This window comes from Melospiza melodia, chromosome 1, assembly GCF_035770615.1.
Source record: "Melospiza melodia melodia isolate bMelMel2 chromosome 1, bMelMel2.pri, whole genome shotgun sequence".
NCBI classification, from domain to species: domain Eukaryota; kingdom Metazoa; phylum Chordata; class Aves; order Passeriformes; family Passerellidae; genus Melospiza; species Melospiza melodia.
The window spans coordinates 102,350,977-102,372,402 of NC_086194.1; the positions used below are offsets into that span (position 1 = coordinate 102,350,977).

At 38.7% G+C, this 21,426-nt stretch overlaps 1 protein-coding gene across 5 annotated transcripts in view; it reads left to right on the forward strand.

Annotated features, from left to right (window-relative positions):
- The window catches only part of SEMA5A (semaphorin 5A), a 314,341-nt gene that overhangs the window by 102,595 nt on the left and 190,320 nt on the right, over nt 1-21,426 (forward strand). For all 5 annotated transcript variants that reach the window (XM_063162897.1, XM_063162890.1, XM_063162903.1 and 2 more), the window contains one exon: nt 14,669-14,768. In XM_063162897.1, coding sequence (XP_063018967.1) covers nt 14,669-14,768 — 100 coding nt within the window. The remainder of the gene's footprint in view (nt 1-14,668; nt 14,769-21,426) is intronic.

The window sequence follows — 21,426 nt, forward strand, 5'->3', positions numbered from 1 at the left end:
CAGCTCTAAAATTTCTTATCATAGAGCTTCCTTAAACTAGAATAAGATGCTTTGTGTCGTCCTTGGAAGCTGAAAATTTCTATTTCTCATTATTTAAAGTTGTTAGGAATTATCACAGAAAACAGATTTATATAAAATAGACCTCAAAGTATTGGATTGACAGGATCAGCCCAGGAGTGAGCAGTTCAGTGTTTCATGTGGTGAAACTGACTGACGGTGCATGGTCCCTCTTTGAGGTTCCTTTCTCTCTCTCTCTAAAAGGAGGATTCTGCATCTAGAAGTGGAAAAAATGTGCTAATCTGTTGAAATGCAGGCTTAAAGAAAAAGTTAAAAAAAAAAGTTAAAAAAAAAAATCTGTCTTCATATGCTGGGAATTCATCAGCTACACTAACTAATTCCAGTAGTTGGAGTCAAGGGCTTGCACCGATATAAGCTGGGGATGGTGTGGCTGGACAGTGCTCAGGTGGAAAGGGACCTGGGGGTGCTGGTTGACAGTCGATTGAATATGAGCCAGCAGTGTGCCCAGGTGGCCAAGAAGGCCAATGGCATCCTGGCCAGTATCAGGAACGGTGTGGCCAGCAGGAGCAGGGAGGTCATTCTTCCCCTGTACTTGGCACTGGTGAGGCCTCACCTGGAGTATTGGTCCAGTTCTGGGCCCCTCACTTTAGGAGGGACGTTGAGATGCTTGAGCGTGTCCAAAGGAGAGCAACGAGGCTGGTGAGGGGCTTGGAGCACAAGCCATATGAAGAGCGACTGAGGGAGCTGGGGTTGTTCAGCCTGGAGAAAAGGAGACTCAGGGGTGACCTCATCACTCTCTACAACTTCCTGAAGGGTGGCTGTGGTGAGCTGGGGGTCGGCCTCTTTCTCCGGGCGACAACAGACAGAACAAGAGGACACAGTCTCAAGCTCCGCCAAGGGAGATACAGGCTAGAATTAAGGAGGAAGTATTTTACAGAAAGAGTGGTCGAATACTGGAATCATCTACCCAGGGAGGTGGTAGAGTCACCATCCCTCGAAGAGTTTAAAAAAAGACTGGATGTGGCACTTGGTGCCATGATCTAGTTGTGGTGTTAGAACATGGGTTGGACTCGATGATGTTAAAGTTCTCTTCCAACCTAGAATTTCTGTGATTATAAATCAAATATGACTTAGAACTGGGTGAAAGGAAAGAGGGCGCAGATCACAGAATGGATACACAGAAACTCACTGTGAAATCCTTGATCTTTGCACACCTTTTCAAATGCTTACAATGTAAAAAAAAAAAGGAAATTATGCTTGAGGTATCTTAAGAGTTAGGGCAGCAAAAGGGCTTAAATAAGCTCCTCATTAAAGATGGTCTTAGAAATTTTATTTGTATTAAATTTTATTTTATTTAGATATACTTTTTGTTTGCATATAGATAAGAAATGTTAGCTCTGTAAGTGTATTAGGGTTTACTGATGGTCAGCTACTTGGAAAAAAAAACATTCTCCTATTATAGTGAAGGAATTATAGGATAGTGTTTAACTTGAACAGTTAAAAAAGGCTGTAAAAACCAAATTTGCTCTATGGGAAACAACAATGCTTTATAAAGGTTGAACTATTCTTAAGCAAAAAAAACCCAAAGCAAAACAGTTTAGTGGTGTTATGTTTGTCTAAATATTTTCAGCATTTCATAGTCCACCTGCTCTACAGAACCTTTGTGGTAGCTCTCTGTGGACCTGACCTTTTATTAAATCATATAAAAACTCAACAAAACAAAGCCAAAAATGAAAGCAATCAACAAAAAGGATAGAAGTAGTTACAGTGGCAGCTTGTTTCCCCTGACACACACTTTTTCTGAACTTTGAAACACCAGACCTTTCCAAACTCAGCTGAAGACTTGTTCTGTAGATGGACCCAATCCATGAGGTAGAACTGAAGGGGCCATCACAACTGCTTAGAAGTGTGTGAGTGAGCTGGAAAAAAAATTGACCCAAACACACTTTCAGGTGTGAAATTTTAGGTATTAATTGTCCCGCAGCTTACCTGCATAAAGTTGGGCTTTTCTATAAGAAATAAAATGCAGTTGTGAACTTGACTTAATTGATACTGGGAGAACAGCAGAGATCATTTGCTCTCGGGCAAGTCTCATTCTTCTAGGCTACCTTAAAATAATCAGAATTTAAAGTTGTGCTGTCTCAACAAAAAAACATCAATTTACATAATTTTAGAAGCTATATTTATGGATAATTTAAATACATACTGTGCCATAACAAAGTTATCTGTTGAATAAACATGCTCAAAAATAGCATGTCTCAATCCATAAGAAATGAACTTAAACCCTTCATTTCAACTTGAGGTTAACCAGAAAAGAAAAATAGTGTAGTTATTTTTGATTCCTTGGTTAGAGAATCCTAAGAAATATATTTTTTAACCTTATTGTCTGACCACCACAGAATTCCCTTAGTTGATGTTTGTCTAAGTAATATAGACTCAGTACATTGCTCTGCTCATTTTATCCTGTGGTTTGTGCATGCACTCAACATGTGCCAGGAGGAAATAATATGTGGGCTGGATGAAGGAGGATAAATGGCATATGAAGTTGATTTTGTTTGTAATCTTCTCTTTCTCCTAATCTTGTTGGAAGTTTTCTTTTAAACTAATAGTAGTCTACTAAGCTGCTTAGTTTTTTCTTGTTTTTTTTCCCAATTTTTCATATATAACATTTCAAAGATGATCTGCCAGAATCTGCATTGGGATTAAGGTGTATTGCTTTCCATTCTGTATTGTCTTTTGGGTTTTTTCTTTAAATGAAGATGATTCATCAGTGAAGAAGCATTGATTGCTAGATGTTGCAACTTTGGTTTGTCTAGATGATAGGACTACAAGATGGTTTGCACTACCTTGCCAAGAACCAGTCCCTCTTAAAGAGGAAAATAATTCCATTACCAGTTCTCTATTTTTTTGTATTGAATCAGGTTTGCTTTTACTTTTGTACAGGTGATTAAGCTTCTGGTATGGAGCAGCAAACTTCAACTCTTTACTGTTAATTAAAAAATATCTCTGGAGACTGAAGGTTACTATCCTCCTATATTTCCCTGAATCACCCAGTGTCATTGATGCCCATTCACATAAAAATGAAAGAATGTCAGGGGATGAATTCTCTAAGCAAAGGACTTGCATTCAGCTACTTTTTTTTCCCCTCTGAAAGTGATCATTTTTTAAAGCAAGCATCAATTCAAAATTATTTTGGCATCCCAGTGAGCTGCTGGACCTTCATGGAATGCTAATAATTTTCATAAATTTTGATAATATAGAATTATCAGTGGCTACAACGACTAGTGAGCTGTGCAGACATGTCCTATGAGCCTTTCCATGGCTGATTTGTTCCTTATTGCCCTAATGTGACTCTTCAGGGCATGTGCAGTTCTCTGGTTGTTAACAAAGAGCAAAATGAGTGAGAGGCTCCTGTCGCATTCGACTTTCTGTACAAAGAGGGCAGATGGACTTAAAATCTGGAATTTTTGTTCTTTTTTTTTTCTTCTTCAAAAGAGCTGTATTTTTGCTAAAATGTTGTAAATCATCCAAACTGGGATATGTTAAATAAACAGATCAGCAATCAAGAAATAGAGCTGGTATGCAGATGAAGTTCTGTCAATTTTTTTGTATATGTGCTTAGAGGAAGAGGGAGCACAATATTGCTCTGATTTCTTTTTTCTGTTTTGTCTTTTTCCCCACCAGATAGAATTTCAATTTTTTCATAAGAAAGGACTGGAGAAAAGGGGGCTCAGAGGTGACCTCATCATGCACTACAACTGCCTGATAGGAGGCGCTAGCAAGGTGTGGATTGGTCTCTTCTCCAAAGTAACAAGTGGTGGGACAGGAGGAAGCGGCCTCAAGTTGTGTCAGGGAATACTGGATATTAGGAAAATCTTTTTCATTGAAAGCCTTGTTGTGCATTGAGCCAGGCTGCCCAGGGAGGTGGCAGAGTCACCAAATCTGGATGTATTCAGTGGAGATGTGGCACCTGGGGAATTGGTTCATTGGTGAACTTGGCAGTGCTGGGTTAACAGCTGGACTCGATGATCTTATTGATATTTTCCAGCCCAAACCAATCTATAATTCTGAGTAACTTAGACTGCTAGGTCAGAAAAGATGTCAACAATGGCAGTTACTGGCCCATCTGATCCTGAGCAACTTTGTTTTCATACTTTGTAATGGCAGAGTTACTGGAAAGACTCATCCCAGTGCTCTTCCCTTCCAGATCCTGTGCAGTGTTTATGGGGCCTGTATTGCTGTCACTTGATGGCACCTGCTGCCCTTACTGCCTGTCACTGAATGTCACCCTCTGCTGTCTATCACTTTGGCTGAGAGACTGGGGAAACCCTGGCCCGTCCTTTGGCCTTGCTTCAAGCTCTAAGGTTTCAAGAATTTTAAGAGGTTGGGAGGAAAAACATTAAATAATGTTTTGGTTTTCTTCCTGATTTCTTAAATAACCAGAGCCTTACCAATAACCTTACTAAGATACATTTTGTTTTTTGATAGCTTGGGTGGAAATAGAGAACCACAGTCAGTGTTTCTTCAAAGCGTTGATTGTTTTTTTTTTTTTTTTTCACATGCTTTCTTCCCTGTCTTCCTTCTGTGGCAGTGCTTGTCTGCTGTTGACAAGACTTCGGGACACTGGGTAGCAGCTGATTTTTGTGGCTGAATGTGGTAGATACTTACTTGTTACATGACAATTTATCATTTTCAGGTTGGAAAAAACTTCGACTTGTCCCAAGCTTGTCTTTCCATTTCCATTGCTCGCTTCAGATTTTGGTTTGATGGATTTATAGCTATTTTCTACCATTTCTGAGAATTAGGACCTGACTGGTTTACAACCAGCTCTACAATAAACCTACTAAAGTAGTTGTTAATAGTGACAAACCCCTGGAGTTTAGCAGTGTCTTTTAGAACAAAAATAAGTTCTACAAAGGGAAGTGTTGACTGTAGTGTTTTGATTCATTCTTTTATTTCTTGCATGTTGTTTTCTTTTTTTGGCTTTGGGGCATCCTTTTATTTTTGTGGTGCGAGTGGAGGAGGTGGGGAGTATATTGCTCTTTGAAGTCCTGGCTCCAAACTCTTAAAAAGATCAGTGTCAGGCTTTGTTCTTTATACCCTTTGTCTTTATAATATGTCTTATTTTGTTAGATTTGTATTTCTTCATGAAATATCATCTGACCTTTATTTTTTGAGCTACAGTCTTGGGCAGAATTGATAGGATCAGGAAATTTTATTTTGCTGAAACAATGTAAATAAAAAGGTTTATTAAGTTCATATGCCAACATAAGTAGGAATGCATCATTGCAGAATGGTCAGTTCTAGCAAAAGAAGCAAAAATTGAAGCATAGATATTTCCAACAAAAGTAAAAGTGCATAACTGTCTAAGGGCAGTCTGTATTTTGTTTCTGCTCCCAACAGTACATGTATTGAAATTGAGGAGATTTCTTTAGAAAACTCCATCTTGAGACTAAATAATAATTTCCCATAACTATAGAACATGATTTCCTTCAAAATGAATTCTTTGGCTGGCTGCCAAAGCCAGCATGCAAGTGTTAAAATGCAAAATATTAAACCCCTCTGAAGAGAGCGCATGACTGAGGATGGCAAATGTTTTTCATGGTCAGTCTGTCCCTCCATCACATTGAGGAAGATTGGTAGCAGCAGCGCAGGGACCAGAGGTGGTAAATGTAAGGAGTAGCTGCTCTGCCTGGGAAGAGCATTAGGGCTCTGTGCTGGATGAGGTGTGAAGTTAGTGGGTTTTGACTGTGCTGGAAGCACTGAAACCACTTTCATCTAGGTGGGGGTTCAGTCTTTTTTTGCCTTACACTTTCTTGTATTTGTATGCAATATGTGTGTTTGAACAATGAAGCATAAACAATTCTGAACTCTTGTTCAGAAAAATAAGAAATAACTAGGCTTTGCAGCAGATGTTCCTGTCTCTTCCCTGAGGGCACAGTCAGAACCCAAATTCCCTTTAATTATCCCAGTAATAGACATATGTACACACATAAGAATGCAGCAATATGTACTTCTAGCTGGGGAGCTCTGGCAGGGCAGAGAAAACAGGAATGCAGGCTAGATTTTAGATCTTGAAGGTTAGAGTGCATTGTTCGAGCAGGTGAGCGAGCTGGGGCAGGGCAACTGCTGTGACTGCATCTGCCCTGCCTGGAGAGCAGTACACAAGTGGCCAGGGCAGCCACTTTGTGCCTTCTGAGAGAATCAATGACAGATGTGAGTACTTGGGTAAAAGGAAGCAAGTTTACCCTAGGCTTAAGAAAGAAGTTCAAGTTTCATGCATTCAAAGTCAAGAAACATATACTGTAGCAAGTATGTTCATTTTGTCTTTTCCCCATTAATAATAAATTACTTGCAGCCCTGCCTCATTACCTCCAAAATTGTTCTGAAGCTGTAATAGCTGTTCATAAAACGAATGCGCAGTAAACAGGTGGTGAACTTTCTGGAGAATATCAAGAGGTTTATGGTCTTGGGATTTGTTTTATTACAAGTGATTTAAAATGGAGAGGAGCACAAGAAGCTAGCAGAGCTTCTAGATAAGGATAGATGTAGATATTTATTTCTTGGCTTCTGCAGTTCTCTTTGTATGGAAAAGCAAGCTTCAGGACTGTATTAAGATTTATTGCTTAGTGGAAGGAAGGCAGCTGGTTCGTTTATGGGATCTAGAGACCTCCAGAATACTGCAACTGGAAAAGGATCTGTAGTTTTGAGGTTGATTTGTCTTTTTGTTGGTTCTTTTTTTCTTTCTTTCTTTCTTCCTCCCTCCCTATAAGCAAAGATGAGCTCTGAACTGCAGATGGAGATCTGACATATTTTCATGTTTCCAAAGGAGAACCAAATGTAGTGTGGTTAGACTTAAAAGAGGAATCTTTTAGTTTGTGGTTGCTGATTTAATCATTTTGGGCAACTTTGTAACTTCATCTTTTCCTTTATAGAGGACTGGATTGCATTAAATAATCCTGCCTAGACAATTTTTTTTTCCCTGGAGGGAAGAAGTGATGTTTTGTTTTCTTATATCTTCCTGGATACCTTTTTTGGAAACTATAGAGTTCCTACTGTCCAATCACTAATTACCAGAATGCCTATATTTTTCAATGTGTTTTTCAGATTAAAACTTATTAATCATTTCTATAGGAAATATTTTGAATTTTCAATTCTATTAAAAATAAGGGCTTGAGTAAACATGTAAACATATTCTTTCATGTCTCAGTTATGATGTCCATCCACATACTCTTAATTCTGTACACAGCCCTGGTATAAATAAGTTCTGTATAGCAAATGAAATGTCTTTTTCATTAAAATGCAATACTGAGTACTGTAACAGATCCATCTGTCCTAATCCTTTCATTTTACAGAAAAGCATTAAATGGTGTTGGACAATGCTGTCTTTTTGTTGTTGAACTACTGCTCTTCTCCTCAAATGTTATATCCAGCCTGCTTCTGATGTACTCCAATTAGATTGTTAGAGCCTTCTGGTAGCACAGACCATTAGATTTATTTACATCTGTGGCTCTCCTTAGGCCTGACATTTGAATATTTGTACCTTATCTATGAAAAAGTGGACATGCCAACTACATTCTAATAACAGGTGGACCAGGAATTTTGCTGGAACACTGAGATGGGATTATCTTTTCAATTTGTATTTTTTTCTTCCTGAAAACATTTGTCTCTTTCTGTGAGGTGTAAATGTTAGAGACTTGCTTACTCCTTGTTTATTTATTTGACTAAGGTTCTCGATGCAGTAGTTTTTCCTCTTTGTGTATGAAAAATTAAAGAAAAAGCACCTTCCTGGTGCCTTCTAACTCATCCTGGTGGTGTACATAAGTGCCTAGTACTTAATGTTGTGTTACTTGGGCATTTTCTTTCTCCTTCTACTTAACTTCAACTCTGGAACCAGAAATGAAGTGTAGGTCCTACCTTTGAGCTCTGCTATTGTAGGATGCATTAATAATTATTTTGTCTGCCCCTGCAATGCGTGCTAAAGGAGGACAGCAATAGGAGGATGTAGGAAGGATTAATGGATACCCAGACTGCTGACCCAGGGCTGTCATTGTATTTGCTTTGCATCCCCCAGCACTTCTGGATGTACGGCCTAGGCAAGGGGCGCTCTGCACTATCTCCCTGTGGGATTTTCTCCAGACCTGTGGAATAAGGCTCCACAGCATGGGCAAGGCACACACCTTGGGGATACAATTCTGCAATAAGCAGTCAGGGTCATAAAGCTGAGGAGGTGCATGGTCCTGGAAGCAGGTCTACCAACATAACTCTGCATGTAGAAGGCATATGTTTGGAATGAAAGGAAAAGCAGCCTGTAATGGGCAGGTCTTCCTGCTTTGCAGTGAGCTGCTGTCTTCCAAGTGCTTGGCTACTACTGTGGGCCTTATGGAAGAAGAGCAGGGCAGATGTTTGTGCTTAGATTTTGTAATGAATATAGATTAGCATATTGTTTTTGCTGGAGTGCTGTAACCCGTAGAATGAATCTTTTCTGTAAGAGAAATCAAAAATATTTGCTGTGTTAATTATAGTTGTTTGATGAGGTTTTTTTTTTGTTTATGATTATTTTATCATATTTTTTACTTTCTTTCTCAAAAGAAATGGCACTTTTAATGATTTCATGGTTAATGCATCCAACAGAAATTAATTGGGAAAAGTCTGCTCTGGCCTGTTTTGCAACAGAGCTAAGCTAAGGTTAGAATAGGAATTTGCTTCAAAGTAAGTAAAAATAAAGCATGACTTCACACGTATATAAAGAATAAGTTCCGTTTGTATGGGTTTAAAGACTTTGTACCAGAAATAAAACCACCACAGTTGTGGTGGAGCTTCATGGCAATGCAGCCTGAGGAGTGCACAAAGTAGTTTGTTCAGGTGCAGCAATGGGTCTCTTTCCATTGCAATGGCAACCAGACAAGCCCTGATGCCTAATCCAGAAGTTTGTTTGCAGCTGTATTTTCAGAAGGTCACCTGAGGAAAAAAAAAAACCTGTATATGATGTCTTATATTGTCAGGTACATGTTTGTAACTATAGTTGCTTTCTACCCAGTATTTACTTTCTTTTTTAAACCTATTGATCAAAAGTATTTAAAACATTGGAGTCATTGCATAATGCAGAGAAGCACATGCCTTGTACAAGTTCTAAAAAATGAGTTATATTTCTAACAAACTGGGCTTCAGCTCCTGTCTGGTAAGTGGAGGTGTGAATTGTGTTTCAGAAGTCATACCGCTGTTCTTTTGCTGAACTTTCCTGATGGAGTCCTCTTTTTAGTTGGAACCTGTGGAATAGTGTTGGCATGTATTTCCTTTCTTCACTTGAGCTGTGAAGCACCTTTTTTCCTTTCATTTGCAGTGAGTCAATGACTTACCAGCAAGGGTGTGTATAATACATCTCCGTGAGGAGGGAATACAGTGTGAAAGAGGTAGGAAAACTGGTCACTGGAAGTGTAAGAAAAAAGTATAGGCAAAAGTGAATTGTAAAATATTCTGCAACAGTCTGTCTATGCCATCTTTCTTGCCTGTTTTCCCAACGTGGAGCAATGCTTGTTAACCAGAAATAGTTCTGATTGAATTTATTATTCACAGATATATTTATAATATAACATTATTTTAAGATGAGAACAGTCACACTGAATCAATACCAGTGGTGCACAGAAACTGCTGACGAAAATCTTGTTTTTTTTCAGTTCTAGTTTTAAGATAGAGACTGTGGAGTCCTGAAGCGCCACAGCAGAGCGTTTACAAGTGCTCCTGGCTGTGTCCTCCAAGAACCAATGTTGTAAAGAAACCCCCAGGCTGGACATGCTGAGTGAATGAACAGGTGGATTTCCTCTTGCCAGCCCTGACACCTTGTTTAATAGATTCCCCTGGGGTTAATGGCACTGTCACCAGGGCACCAGTGGTGATGCCACCAGGGGTGATGCAGTGGAGGCAGCGTGGCACATCCCTGGGGAGACTTCTGACATGTCTCGCTGCCTTTGAACAGGATAGTGGTGTAACTTGAGTATCATAGGAGGAGATCTAAGGCTAAAATTGTCACACAGCTTCAGGAAGATGGAGTTATTGTATCATCCTTAGATTAGATACATTTAATTGTAAAATAGCTTTAGCATGCAGAAATATATTTTTATTTTCTTCTGATAAGATTAGTGAGTTTGTTGTACTGATGCCACCCAGAGACTTCTGTTAATATTGCAAATCTGCTAATTTTCAACTATGGTGTTATTTTGTATTGTTATTGTGGCGGTATTATTGTTGTGGTATTACTATTATTATTGCTATCGTTGTTATTTTGCTAATAGAGTTTCTTCAAGAAGGTGCTGCTGTGCATATGTTTAAATTGTGCTCATTATTTTCAAAAAGGACACCATGACACGAGGTGTCACATACATACACTCTAAACAGTACTGAAACTTTTAATATCTATGTTAATTTTAAAATGAAAACAGGAGGTCCTTATTGTCTTTGGACTTCGTTATTTGAAAAGTTTTATTATTATAGATCACCTCTGAATTTGGTTCTAAACATACCATTCTATTCCTTGTAAGTAATTTCTCAATTTATTTTAGTGTTTACTGTAGCTCTACTTTGAAGTACTGAAGAGTGAAACTTAGGTTAGAGGGAACTTTACAGTTTCATTTGCAAAGAACTGAAGAGTTCCACCCTTGGGGAGTCCTTGGAACAATGTAAACCAAACAAGTCATGGCCTGTTGGGCAGATGCTAAATTTAAAGTAAAACAGAGACAGGTTTCTAGTCTTTCATTTTTTTTAAATATGAGTATCTAATGTCCTACTGCACAGCTTTGATTGTTAACTTCCTTTGTCTTTAAACATCTTAAAGAGAATTCCTTGACCTTTCCTCTGAGCTGGGTGGAATCCAGTGTGTTTGCTTTGCTGTCGATTTATGGACCACGACAAACTTTGTTTTATATTAAATTGAAGCTATTAACCCTCCCTCCCAAAGCTCAAACCCCCCAGGAAAACCCATAACATCTGATTCCCAGTGTGTGAAAGAGAGCTGTAGCCCTCTCAGAAAGATTTTTTTTTTTTTTCAACATCCATCTTTTAGTTCCATGGGAAACTATTTTTCTTGGGAATATTTTCGAGTTACAAGTCCTGCAGATTTCAGTCCTGTAACAGCAATGAAAAATTTTTTGGTTGTTTTTCTAAGGGTAAATATGTCTTGAATGTACCAAAAGGATGCAGTGAGTGTTGGCAATCACCTGCTGTCATGACTGTATGTGTACCATCATAGTTTCCCCTGGACAGCTTTGAGTCCCAGACTGATGTCTGCAGATTGGCAAACATGCCTACTTAGTTTTAAAGGAAAAACAAGTCCAGGCTGAAGGTGTGTTTCAATAAGTCTTCTCAGTATCAGGAGTAAGAGAGAAGTCAATAAAGAGCTTGGTGTTTTACTGTAATTCACATGAAGGCAGGGCAGAGGAGAGGGAGGGGAATGTCAGGAAGGGGAGGGTTAGGATGGGAAAGTGTAGGGATGTTGCTGTTGTCACCTGTGACCAGCAAACAATACTGTTAGGTTATGTCTTGGCAGGGCAGCTTAACTGCCTTACACATTTATTTATGCTACTGTTGTAGTACACAAAATGTACTGCTGTGTTATTGTGTAAAGCTTGTCATGTTGCATCTGCATGAAAACCATTAATAAATTTAAATTATTACTTCTTACTACTTTAACATTATGATTTTAATTGGAAGAAAAATAATTCGAGGCCTTTAGTAGCTAATTATGATTTTTTGACTCTAAGGAGATAATTCAAAGCAAAACTAAAAAGTCTTGTTTCACCTATGGGTTTTCAGCTAGATTTCACTGTTTTGGTGAAAGGAAACATAACTATTCTGTTAATTAGTTACATAAGCTTTTATTTTTGCTGTGTACATGGGGTTGTATTGCCTTTTTAAAAATTTTTGCAGGCACTGTTTTTGTTCATTTTCCCTTACAAAAGTGTTATGAAGTTGTAGCTTTATCTCATAAATACTTATTTCTGTGTGACACATGCTGCCACTGTGACTCACAAGAGATACAGTTTCAGAGTGTTTTCTGAAAAAGAAGAGCTCTGGCAGCCATTTGCTCTTCCTGACCTTATTCCCTCAAGCAAGAGCACTGCTGAATGCAACAAAGACAGGATAAAATAATTTATATTTTGAAGGGGATTCAGATTTCAGAGAGATTTCCTAGCAAGTCCTCATTCTTGTTCTCTAGCCAGGGCTTGCCTTGCCCTGCCTGGCCCCTTGCTCCAAACCTGGAAGTGGTCTCAATCACCTGCTTGCTGTACCTTGAAGCTTTATTGTGTCGTGCTGAGACAGCAGGACAAGTGGAAGAGAATTGAGAGTCTTTGAATCTCAGTCTTCCCTGTGGCCTTCTGGCACTGCAGTATTTCTGTGTGCTGAGCTGTCCCTGGCCTCTCATGCTGTGGGGAGCCACTCCTCTCCTCTTCTTTCAGATGACCGAGGCTCTCACTTGTCCTACCAATGTAGAGCTGGGGTAATTCCATTCTCAGCTGCTTACCTTGTCACTCTTTCAGAGACTGATGTTTCCACAGTGGGTCTGGATGTTTTTTTTGTTTTGTTCTCTATTTTTTTCCCCTTCTTTTGCCAGTAACTGAGATTCTTTGTGATTTACCTCTAGATTTCCTCATCTTCATGTCCTACCTAATTTCTTAATGTTTTAGAACTTTACAATTGGTTGTTTCATATGAAATGCATGATTGAAAAGTTAAAGCTGCAAAATCAAGTGCAAAAAGTTTAGGAAACACCTCTTTTATGCTTGCCTGTGTAGCCATACATATATATATTTAAATAAAAATAGATAAGTAAGTATGTATAAGGCTATATATACAGGCCTGTAATGTATATGAGTGTTTTTCCTCCCTCAGAATCCTGCTGGGTTCTCTGCACAGCATCTGCAGTAATGGCTGATGGCAGCTGTAATCACAGTTATCTAATATGTGGCCAAATCCCCTTTCCACCCCAGTGTCTGAATCCTGGTTTGAGCACCCATCCAATGCAGATGGAAATCAAGAGTGAATTTAGCTACAAGTACTGCAGAACATGTACAAACTGGCATTGCTAGCCTGAAATTGCCCAGATGTAATATGGACTGACATTAAAAATGCAGAAGTTACTTTTCTGACACCCAAGTGATTCTATTTCACAGTTCCATCTGTTTTTCCAAAGTATATGATGATGCAGCTTCTGCACACTGCATTTAATGGTTGTCTGCAATGGCTGAACACGTTTTGACTCAGAATAACATTTTTCTCCTGGGCCCATTCCTTAGGAATGGATAGCCCACTTGTGCTAAAACTTTAAATTAGGAACAAATCATCCTGAAACAGGCACCAGACATGGATTATTTCGACTGAGACATTTGCAAAAGCAAAAATATACTCATGAGTGAAGAAGCGAGCTTAGAATGAGTGTTTTTAACCTGAGCTGCAGCTAATGATACCATTGTCAACAATTGCACTTCTGCCACACCCTCAGGGGGTTGGCTTGGTTTTGACTCCATGTTCTAAATGGTCATGACCATGACCTTGATTTTGGTCTTTCAAGTGGCTCTTTTTCACCTGTAATCTTCAAATAAGGCCACAGCCCATTGAGCCTACATACTCAGCCCTCTTCACCTTTCATGTAAGTTCCAGCCCACTGCTTTGTGTCTACATTAAAAAAAAAAACAGCAAAACAAAACAAAAAAGCTTCAATCGATGTCTTGAAAATTTCAGAATTCTAGAGAATGAGAGTTTTGTACAACTGAACTTATTTTTAGCGAGCCATTTCTACCATTTCTATTTCTACAGAAATTTTCTGTATTCTATGTCTATTTTAAAAAATTAAAAATAAAAGATAATTATGCTCTGTTCCCACAATATTGTGTTTATTTAGCAAACTGTTAATGTCCAGTTAGTGATATGAATGAAAAAAGGATTAACTAGTAATGAAAATATTTAAAGATTTGATTTGCAACTATTTATGTTTGCTTAAATTTGAAAGTAGGAACATGTCTGTATTCTGAATACAAGTAATGCCCCTGGCTGATTTTCAGTAATTCACATGCTTGTCTGTCGTGCTTAATGTAGCACTAAATTGGTCTGAGAAAGGAAAGTGAAAAAAAAAGTTCAAAGAATGTCAAACATTTTTCCTTTTTCATCCCTCATTTCTCAACCTTTTTATTGTGAAAAATTATGAAAAGTCAAACCTGCTTGTTTTCCTCATTCCTTTTCACTTAATCAGATCCTTTTGTAAAGAAAAGAAATAACTAAATAGCTAACTAAAAAAACCCAATCCTCTAGACCTCAGCTGTTTTTAATGCATGGAAATTTAATCTAACTTTACTTGAGTACGTCCCAGTGAATTGCAGTTGTACTGTGGTGTTTTCTGCTTTACCCAAGGAGGAAAGACAATTCAGAACAAAATATGGATACTTGATTCAAGTGTGTATCAGGTGACTGCCCTATATATTTTACAGGCCTGTATTATAAATTGAATGGCATGGTGGTGAACGTCTCCTATGTTTCCTTAGAGGAACATAAGGAGAAAACTTGCAGACCCACTCGAAATATCTGCAGATTTAATGGTGACTATCTGACATACTACACCTATAACATTTATAGTAAAAGTTGTATTTCTTGATTGTTTTTAGAAATTGCCCCTTGGCTGCACGTGTTCAAAGCAGAAGATGCTGTGGACTTCTCACAGTTAACATTTGACCCAGGACAAAAAGAGCTTATTGCTGGAGCAAGGTGAGACATCTGTTTTCTTTTTTGTGTTGCACCAGATTGGATTTTGTTCTTTGTTGATAAACAGTATTTAGCCAAATTCCAATATCAGTGTGCTCTCGTGTGACTCCCCTGCTTTCTAGACCCGCTAAACTGAATGTGATATATGTTTATTTCTCTAGTCCCTGAGAACTGGAGTTACAAGATGGACGGTCTGCCTGGCATCAAGGTTTATAATAGCTTACACTATCCTAATTTTTAGGAGAACTGTCCTGGAGTACACAATCCTTGTGTGCATCTGGTAGAACAAGCAGGTTCCATATGGCAATGTGACAAAAGTTGCCATTGCATGAAGCTTGGGATGATCCCAAATTTGGCTACACAATGTGGCTCTTTGTGTTGGGATGTTTCTAATAATTATTCGCTCCGATGCCAGGAGCGATCTGTTAAAGACTGCAGAACTAGTGGTAAAGTTGGTGATAGTCACTGTTTGCACAGTAGGAGAGCACTCTGCAAGCTGTGATCAACAGTGACACTGTCTTAGATGTCAACATTGAAGCTGTGGCAGTCCTTGAACACTGTATTTTTTTCCCTCTTAGCATACGGGGCGTAGTAAAACATCTTGGTTGGCCAAAAATGTAACCATCTAAACTTATTATTCACACCCACTTTCTGAATGTATTTTGCTTTTGAATTAACCAAGTTCTAGTCTCTTCACTTATCTGTTAACTTTAGCATTGGAATACATTTGTTTTCCACTTAGCTTCTTGGATGAAAATGAGGTTCAAAATGCAGAGTCATAAAAGGCACTGCAAGAAAACTTTATTCCATGGACCAGTGGAAGTTGCTTATCTACAGGGGAAAGCTTTCTGAGTGTGGAAATAGGCATGTGTGTATATTCATATATCTTTGGTCCACATGAAGTGGGGTCTTCTGTGCCTTCTTGATGTTGGTTTTTCAATCCTGTAAGATACCCAGTGGAACAAGGTGTGAGGTTATCAACTGCTGCTACTCTGTAAGGACTGTCATCATAAGTTGTCTGAGCCTCTCCCCAGGCCCCAGACCCATGGAAATGTGTGTTGGATTAGTGCATTCTGTACAGATATTCCAATAACTGTTAAAAAAATAAAAATACTTTTCTTTCCTTCCTCTCTTATTTTATTCTCTATACTGTTTATCTGGAGTCCAAATCTGAGAAAAAAATAAGCTCATTTAAACCAGTGCTTTTGATGAAGCTTTTTAAATCACTGTGGCATAAGCTTGGGATGATTGTGTTGAATGAGCAGTGACTACAAAAAAATCAGCTATTAATTCTGCTTTTTTGCTAAAGATCCCATACATCAAAAGATGTATTTTTCCTGAAAGTCAATGATGCTTCAGAGCTTTATATCTCTTGTTCTGACTAAAATTAAAAAAAAAATAATTCAAGGTTATTAAAATTATAACAGCAATTTTGTTTCACGCAGTTCAGTATAGTTGGCTGTTACTTGTTCATAGAAGGTATTGATTTTCCCTTTCCTTATTCTGCATTTCCATTCTAAATTTTAACCTTTCTGGTGTTGTGTTTGGCCATGGAGATCTTCCTTTAGAATACCTAAGCTTGCCTGCAGTTTTCTCTAATTGTATGTATTATTGATTTCAGTACATCCCTTTCACTACACACCTTTCTGTTCTTTAGGCATTGTGCCCCACGAGTCCCTGTACATCATGGGGTCCTAGATTCAGAGACTGGCAGCCACTTGTCAGGGTGCTGTAGTCCCAACACTGCAAGTGTCGATCACACTGATAATCTCACTGATTACACTCTTTCTGCATGTAGTCTTCACTGCAGGTAGACCGAATCTATTCATTGTGAATCACAGAATTCACAGAATGACTAGGTTGGAGGAGGCGTTCAGGATCATTGAGTCCAACCTATCCCTATCACCTTAATTAAACCATGGCACCGAGTGCCACATCCAGTCTTTTATTAAACTCATCCAGGGATGGTGACTCCATGACCTCCCCAGGCAGACAATTGCAGTATTTTATCACCCTTTCTGTGAAAAATTTTTTCCTAATACCCAACCTATATTTCCCTTAGTGCAGCTTGAGATTGTGTCCTCTTGTTCTGTCCATTGCTGCCTGAAGAAAGAGACCAACCCCCACCTGACTACAGCCACCTTTCAGGAAGGTGTAGAGAGTGATAAGGTCACCTCTGAGTCTCCTTTTCTCCAGGCTAAACACCCCCGGCTCCCTCAGTTGTTCCTCATGGGATTGTGTTCCAAGCCCTCACCGGCCTTGTTCCCTTCTCTGGATGTGCTCAAGAGTCTCATTTTCCTTCCCAAACTGAGGGGCCAGAACTGGACACAGCCTCAAGGTGTGGCCTCACCAGTGCCCAGTACAGGGGAGGGAGGATCTCCCTGCTCCTGCTGGCCACACTATTTGTGTTACAGGTCAGGATTTCCTTGGCCTTCTTGGCCACCAGGACACACTGCTGGCTCACATTCCTTTGGCTGTGGACCAGCACCCCCAGGTCCCTTTCTGCCTGGGCACTGTCCAGCCACACTGTCCCCAGCCTATAATCAGGTCTACTCTGATCTTGATTGGTAATAAATGCAGTTAATATCTTTAAGTTGTTTCTATTTGCCCATGAAGGTAATCAGTGAGTGATGTCTGACTGTCATTATGCATCTTTTGTTTTATTTTCTTTTCCTGCCCAGTTGAGGAGGGAGTGATAGAGCAGTTTTGATGAGAAAATGGTCTTCAGCCAGGGTCAGCCCACTCCATCCTTGCACCTTCAGGATTCTGCTTTAGTAATTTGGTGGTATTCTAAACTAGATAAATGATTTTTCACAGCCAGAAGCTGTGTTTTGGTTCATCTTATGTTTATAATTGGCTTTTTCCACCATAATGGATTTAATGATCCCAAATTTCTCTGCCTTAGAAATCAAACAAAATACTATTGTGGAAGTTTGATACTATTGGAAATTTTAAAATCCCTTTTCCATTATTGATATTCATGGCAGGTGGCTTTTTTCCATTTATGAAGTTCTACAGCCTCTAAAGATGTTTATGATTTGTCTTATTGAGAATGGTAGCAAAGATCCCAACTGGGATCCAGACTGCATTCCTGCTGGGAGTTGCCAATGCAACTACATGGAAAGACAGATATGATCCTATGATACCCCAAAAGGTGCCTCCCAGAGTGATTGAGAACTTTTGATCTCTTTGCACAAGGTTCTTTGGAGACTTTAAATTGTGCTAGTATGCAATGCTTGAACAAGGTTTAATGAAATTAGTTGGAATGTAAGGAAGGATTGCTAAAAGGCAGATGAGAAGAGGGTTGGAAATGTGGTGCAGGAAAACAAGGCCTGAATGTGTGGACAGCACCTGCCCATAAATCCATCAGCAGGTACACCTAGAAAAGGATGTAGCAGTATGAATGGAAGAGCAGTGTTGACAGGAAACCAGGTAGTTCAAGTTGGCCATGAGTAATTTAGTCAAGAAGGAATGAGTTTTGTCACATTTTGCTGAGGCAAACAAAATTAGAACAGAAACAGTTTTGATATGGAGGTCTTTAAAAGTATGCAAGGGACTTTTTTCTATAGTATTCACCATAGCAGGGAATTACTAGGAAGTTCAGCCTACACGGCTGAGATTAGTCTTGCTTGTCCAGTTTGGGAAATAAAGGTGGTTTTCTGATGTCTGTGGGTATCCTGTTGCTGTGCAAAAATAGATGGCTTACAATTGTATCTATCTGCCTTTCCCCGCCCTCTGCTTCCTCAGGTTGTCTTCCACTCTTTGTGAGAAGGTAATAATGGTTGGTAATTTTTGTTTTGTTTTGCAAAACATCCAGTTCTCCTGTAGATATTGAGTTGATTAATCTGGAGTCAGTGTTGGGGCCTTGTTTCAGTTTCCTTACACCATCAGCAGCCATCAGTGAGTGGTACCGCTCCAACACTAGTACGTGCCTTCACATTAATCATGCAATCCATGCTCCCATGAAACTGTGTCTTTAAAATGTGCCCCAGGCATTGTTCTTAATATTGTATGTGACATGGCAGATAAAAATAAATGAGTTCTATTGCAATCTGAAACCTTCTTGGGAGTTCATTTGTTTTCTTAGAAAAAAGCCAACCCATATGGCAGGGCAGAATTTACTTTTATAATTAAGTGGCACCAGCGAAGGATTACTCTCAGGGCATTAGCTCCTCAGTAAGCTCAAGGAAATGAGAAACTGCTTGTTTATCTTATTCTGATAAATTCCAATAAAATAGTCAGATGAAATATTTTTCTCTGTGTTACTTGGTGGACTGATTTAGCATGTAATAAAATATTATTGTGATTTCTGTATTTTGAAACACAGAAATGTAGGCTTAAAGAGTAATGGATTTCTCCAAGAACACCCTTGTCTTCTTTGCTGTGTGAAAGTGCTTTGCCATATGTTTCTTTGGGAAGGTCAGTTAAAGAGGGAGAAGACCAGATTAGGGGAAGGATACAACAGTCTGTGAATTGCCCAGACAAATTGTGCATTGAGTTTTTTTCCTCCTCATCTCCTGGCAATGTACATAACATGTAGCAGCTCTAGTTTTGATAAACCAAAAATTGCTAAAAGTGTTTAATCCATTTTGGCTGAATGAGGGTTGACAAAAAGTATGTCTGAAATCCAGTAGTTAAGGACAATTTTTAAATTTTTCTTCTTTCTTTTTATTTCTCAGTGGTTTTTTATTTTGTTTTGTTCTCAGTGACTTTTTATTTTGTTTTCTCAGTGGTTTTATTCAAACCATATGAGAAGAATTATGTCTATTTTTAATGAGAAATGAAGTTATCCTCTTTTCTCAAGCCTCCTATGCTTGAAATGTTGAACTGGTAGCAGCCTGGATTGAGTTCATTCCTAAAATGAATGAACTCAATTTTTTTATTTTTTTTTTTAATTCAAGTTGGGCTATACTTTTAAATGATATAGTTAATATCAGAAATAGGTCTCAAGGTTGTCCAACTTTCTTTTTAATTGAGTAATACATACTTAGATATACCTTACTTTTTTTTTTTTTTTTTCTTTTTTTTTACACAGAGTATCCTAATAGTGGTGGCTTTCTCCTGTACGTTCTTCTTCAAGTTAATTAAACTTAGTTTTTAGGATTATGTCTTGCTTTGAGGTGGCTTATTGCCTCAGTCACTCCTTATCTCACCGATGAAGGAGTACAACAGTATGGCTTCTCCCTTAATTAGATGTGTGTTTGGGAACATTAATTTGAACCATTACCACTACTTGCCATAATAACAGAAATCCAAATTAAAGGATTCATTAGCAGTGGCTTAAGGATCTGTAATAAAGGAATAAATAACTACACAGGTTTGCTTTTTACTGTTGTCTGCTCCCAGCTGGAGAATCTGAGAGCTTCTTGTTAATAAGGCACTCTGAGGGTTACAGATACAGGGAGAATATACAGGCAGAGGGAATTGGTGCTCTATTCTTTCAACATCCATCTGGGTATCACTGCTCATTTAACACTTGGCTCAGGGTAATCAATGTCCTTCCACTGACTGAACTGGGCTAATCTAACACAATCTAATCTAATGTTTGGTTTAATGCTAAATCTGTGAGAAATTATCATCTAAGTGCTGCAAAAAGAGGGAGGTCTTTTCCCCCCTACTGCTTGTCTTTCCTACCTTGCTAACAGGCTCCTGAATATTTTCTAAAGCTTCATATGTCTCCTGCTCATGCCTGGTTCCACTCTGCAGTTTTCTCCTTCTTTGCACCGATGCTGATAATAGTCTTGTTGCAGAGTGATGCTAGGCAATTCACTAACTGCACGAAAGTCCTACTTGTTCTTGTTCTGATTTGATGTCTTGGCATTTTAATTAGAATAGCTGACATGGTGCATCATCACAGAAGCCCTGGAGTTGACTTGAGTTTTTGTTCTCGTCTGTTAGAACAAAAAAGAAATGACCCCTTTATTAGGGGTAAATGGAACTTTTGTCATTGTCATTTCAGTTATTAAAAAAAAGAAAAATAAAATATCCAAACTGTGGATACTTTAGACTCTTTACCTTCTCCCACTGACCTTTCTTGCACCCCACCTGCAACTCAAGCAAACTCTATGTGCCCAAGTTAATTACTGTAGTAGGAGACCACAAAATATTCAAACTGTCTAAAATTTCTGGTTTTAAGCCCATTTCCATTGTCGGGGGACATTTGGATGAGATATAACAACAATGTTTAAATATAATTTCAAATTAATCTTGAAAAGAAACAGAAGATTAATATATTGAACAATGAAATGGTAACAAGACCACATAGAATTTGCATGGCTCTTAATGTGAGTGAATACTGTACAGTATATGTAATATCTGCCAAAATATAAAAACTGGGGGCATGTACTTTGACATATGTGTTGCAGCAATAAAAAAGTAATAAAGATTTGGCTAGCCACAATTATGAAATACAGGATTAATATTTTGGTTGAGCTGGTATTTCAGGATAAAGTTGTATCCAACAACAGCTTACTAAATTAATAGCTCAATGACCTCACAAACTCACCTGAACTACAACATAATACTCAGAAACACCCTTGACCTGCATGCATTGGAGGCACACAGGTGTCAAACGTTGTGAGGCCATTGCCAGCTGGGGGGATCTTGAGTGCTGTGTGTGAGAAGTCAAGGCCAACAGAGAAAGATGATAATGGAAGTTTGA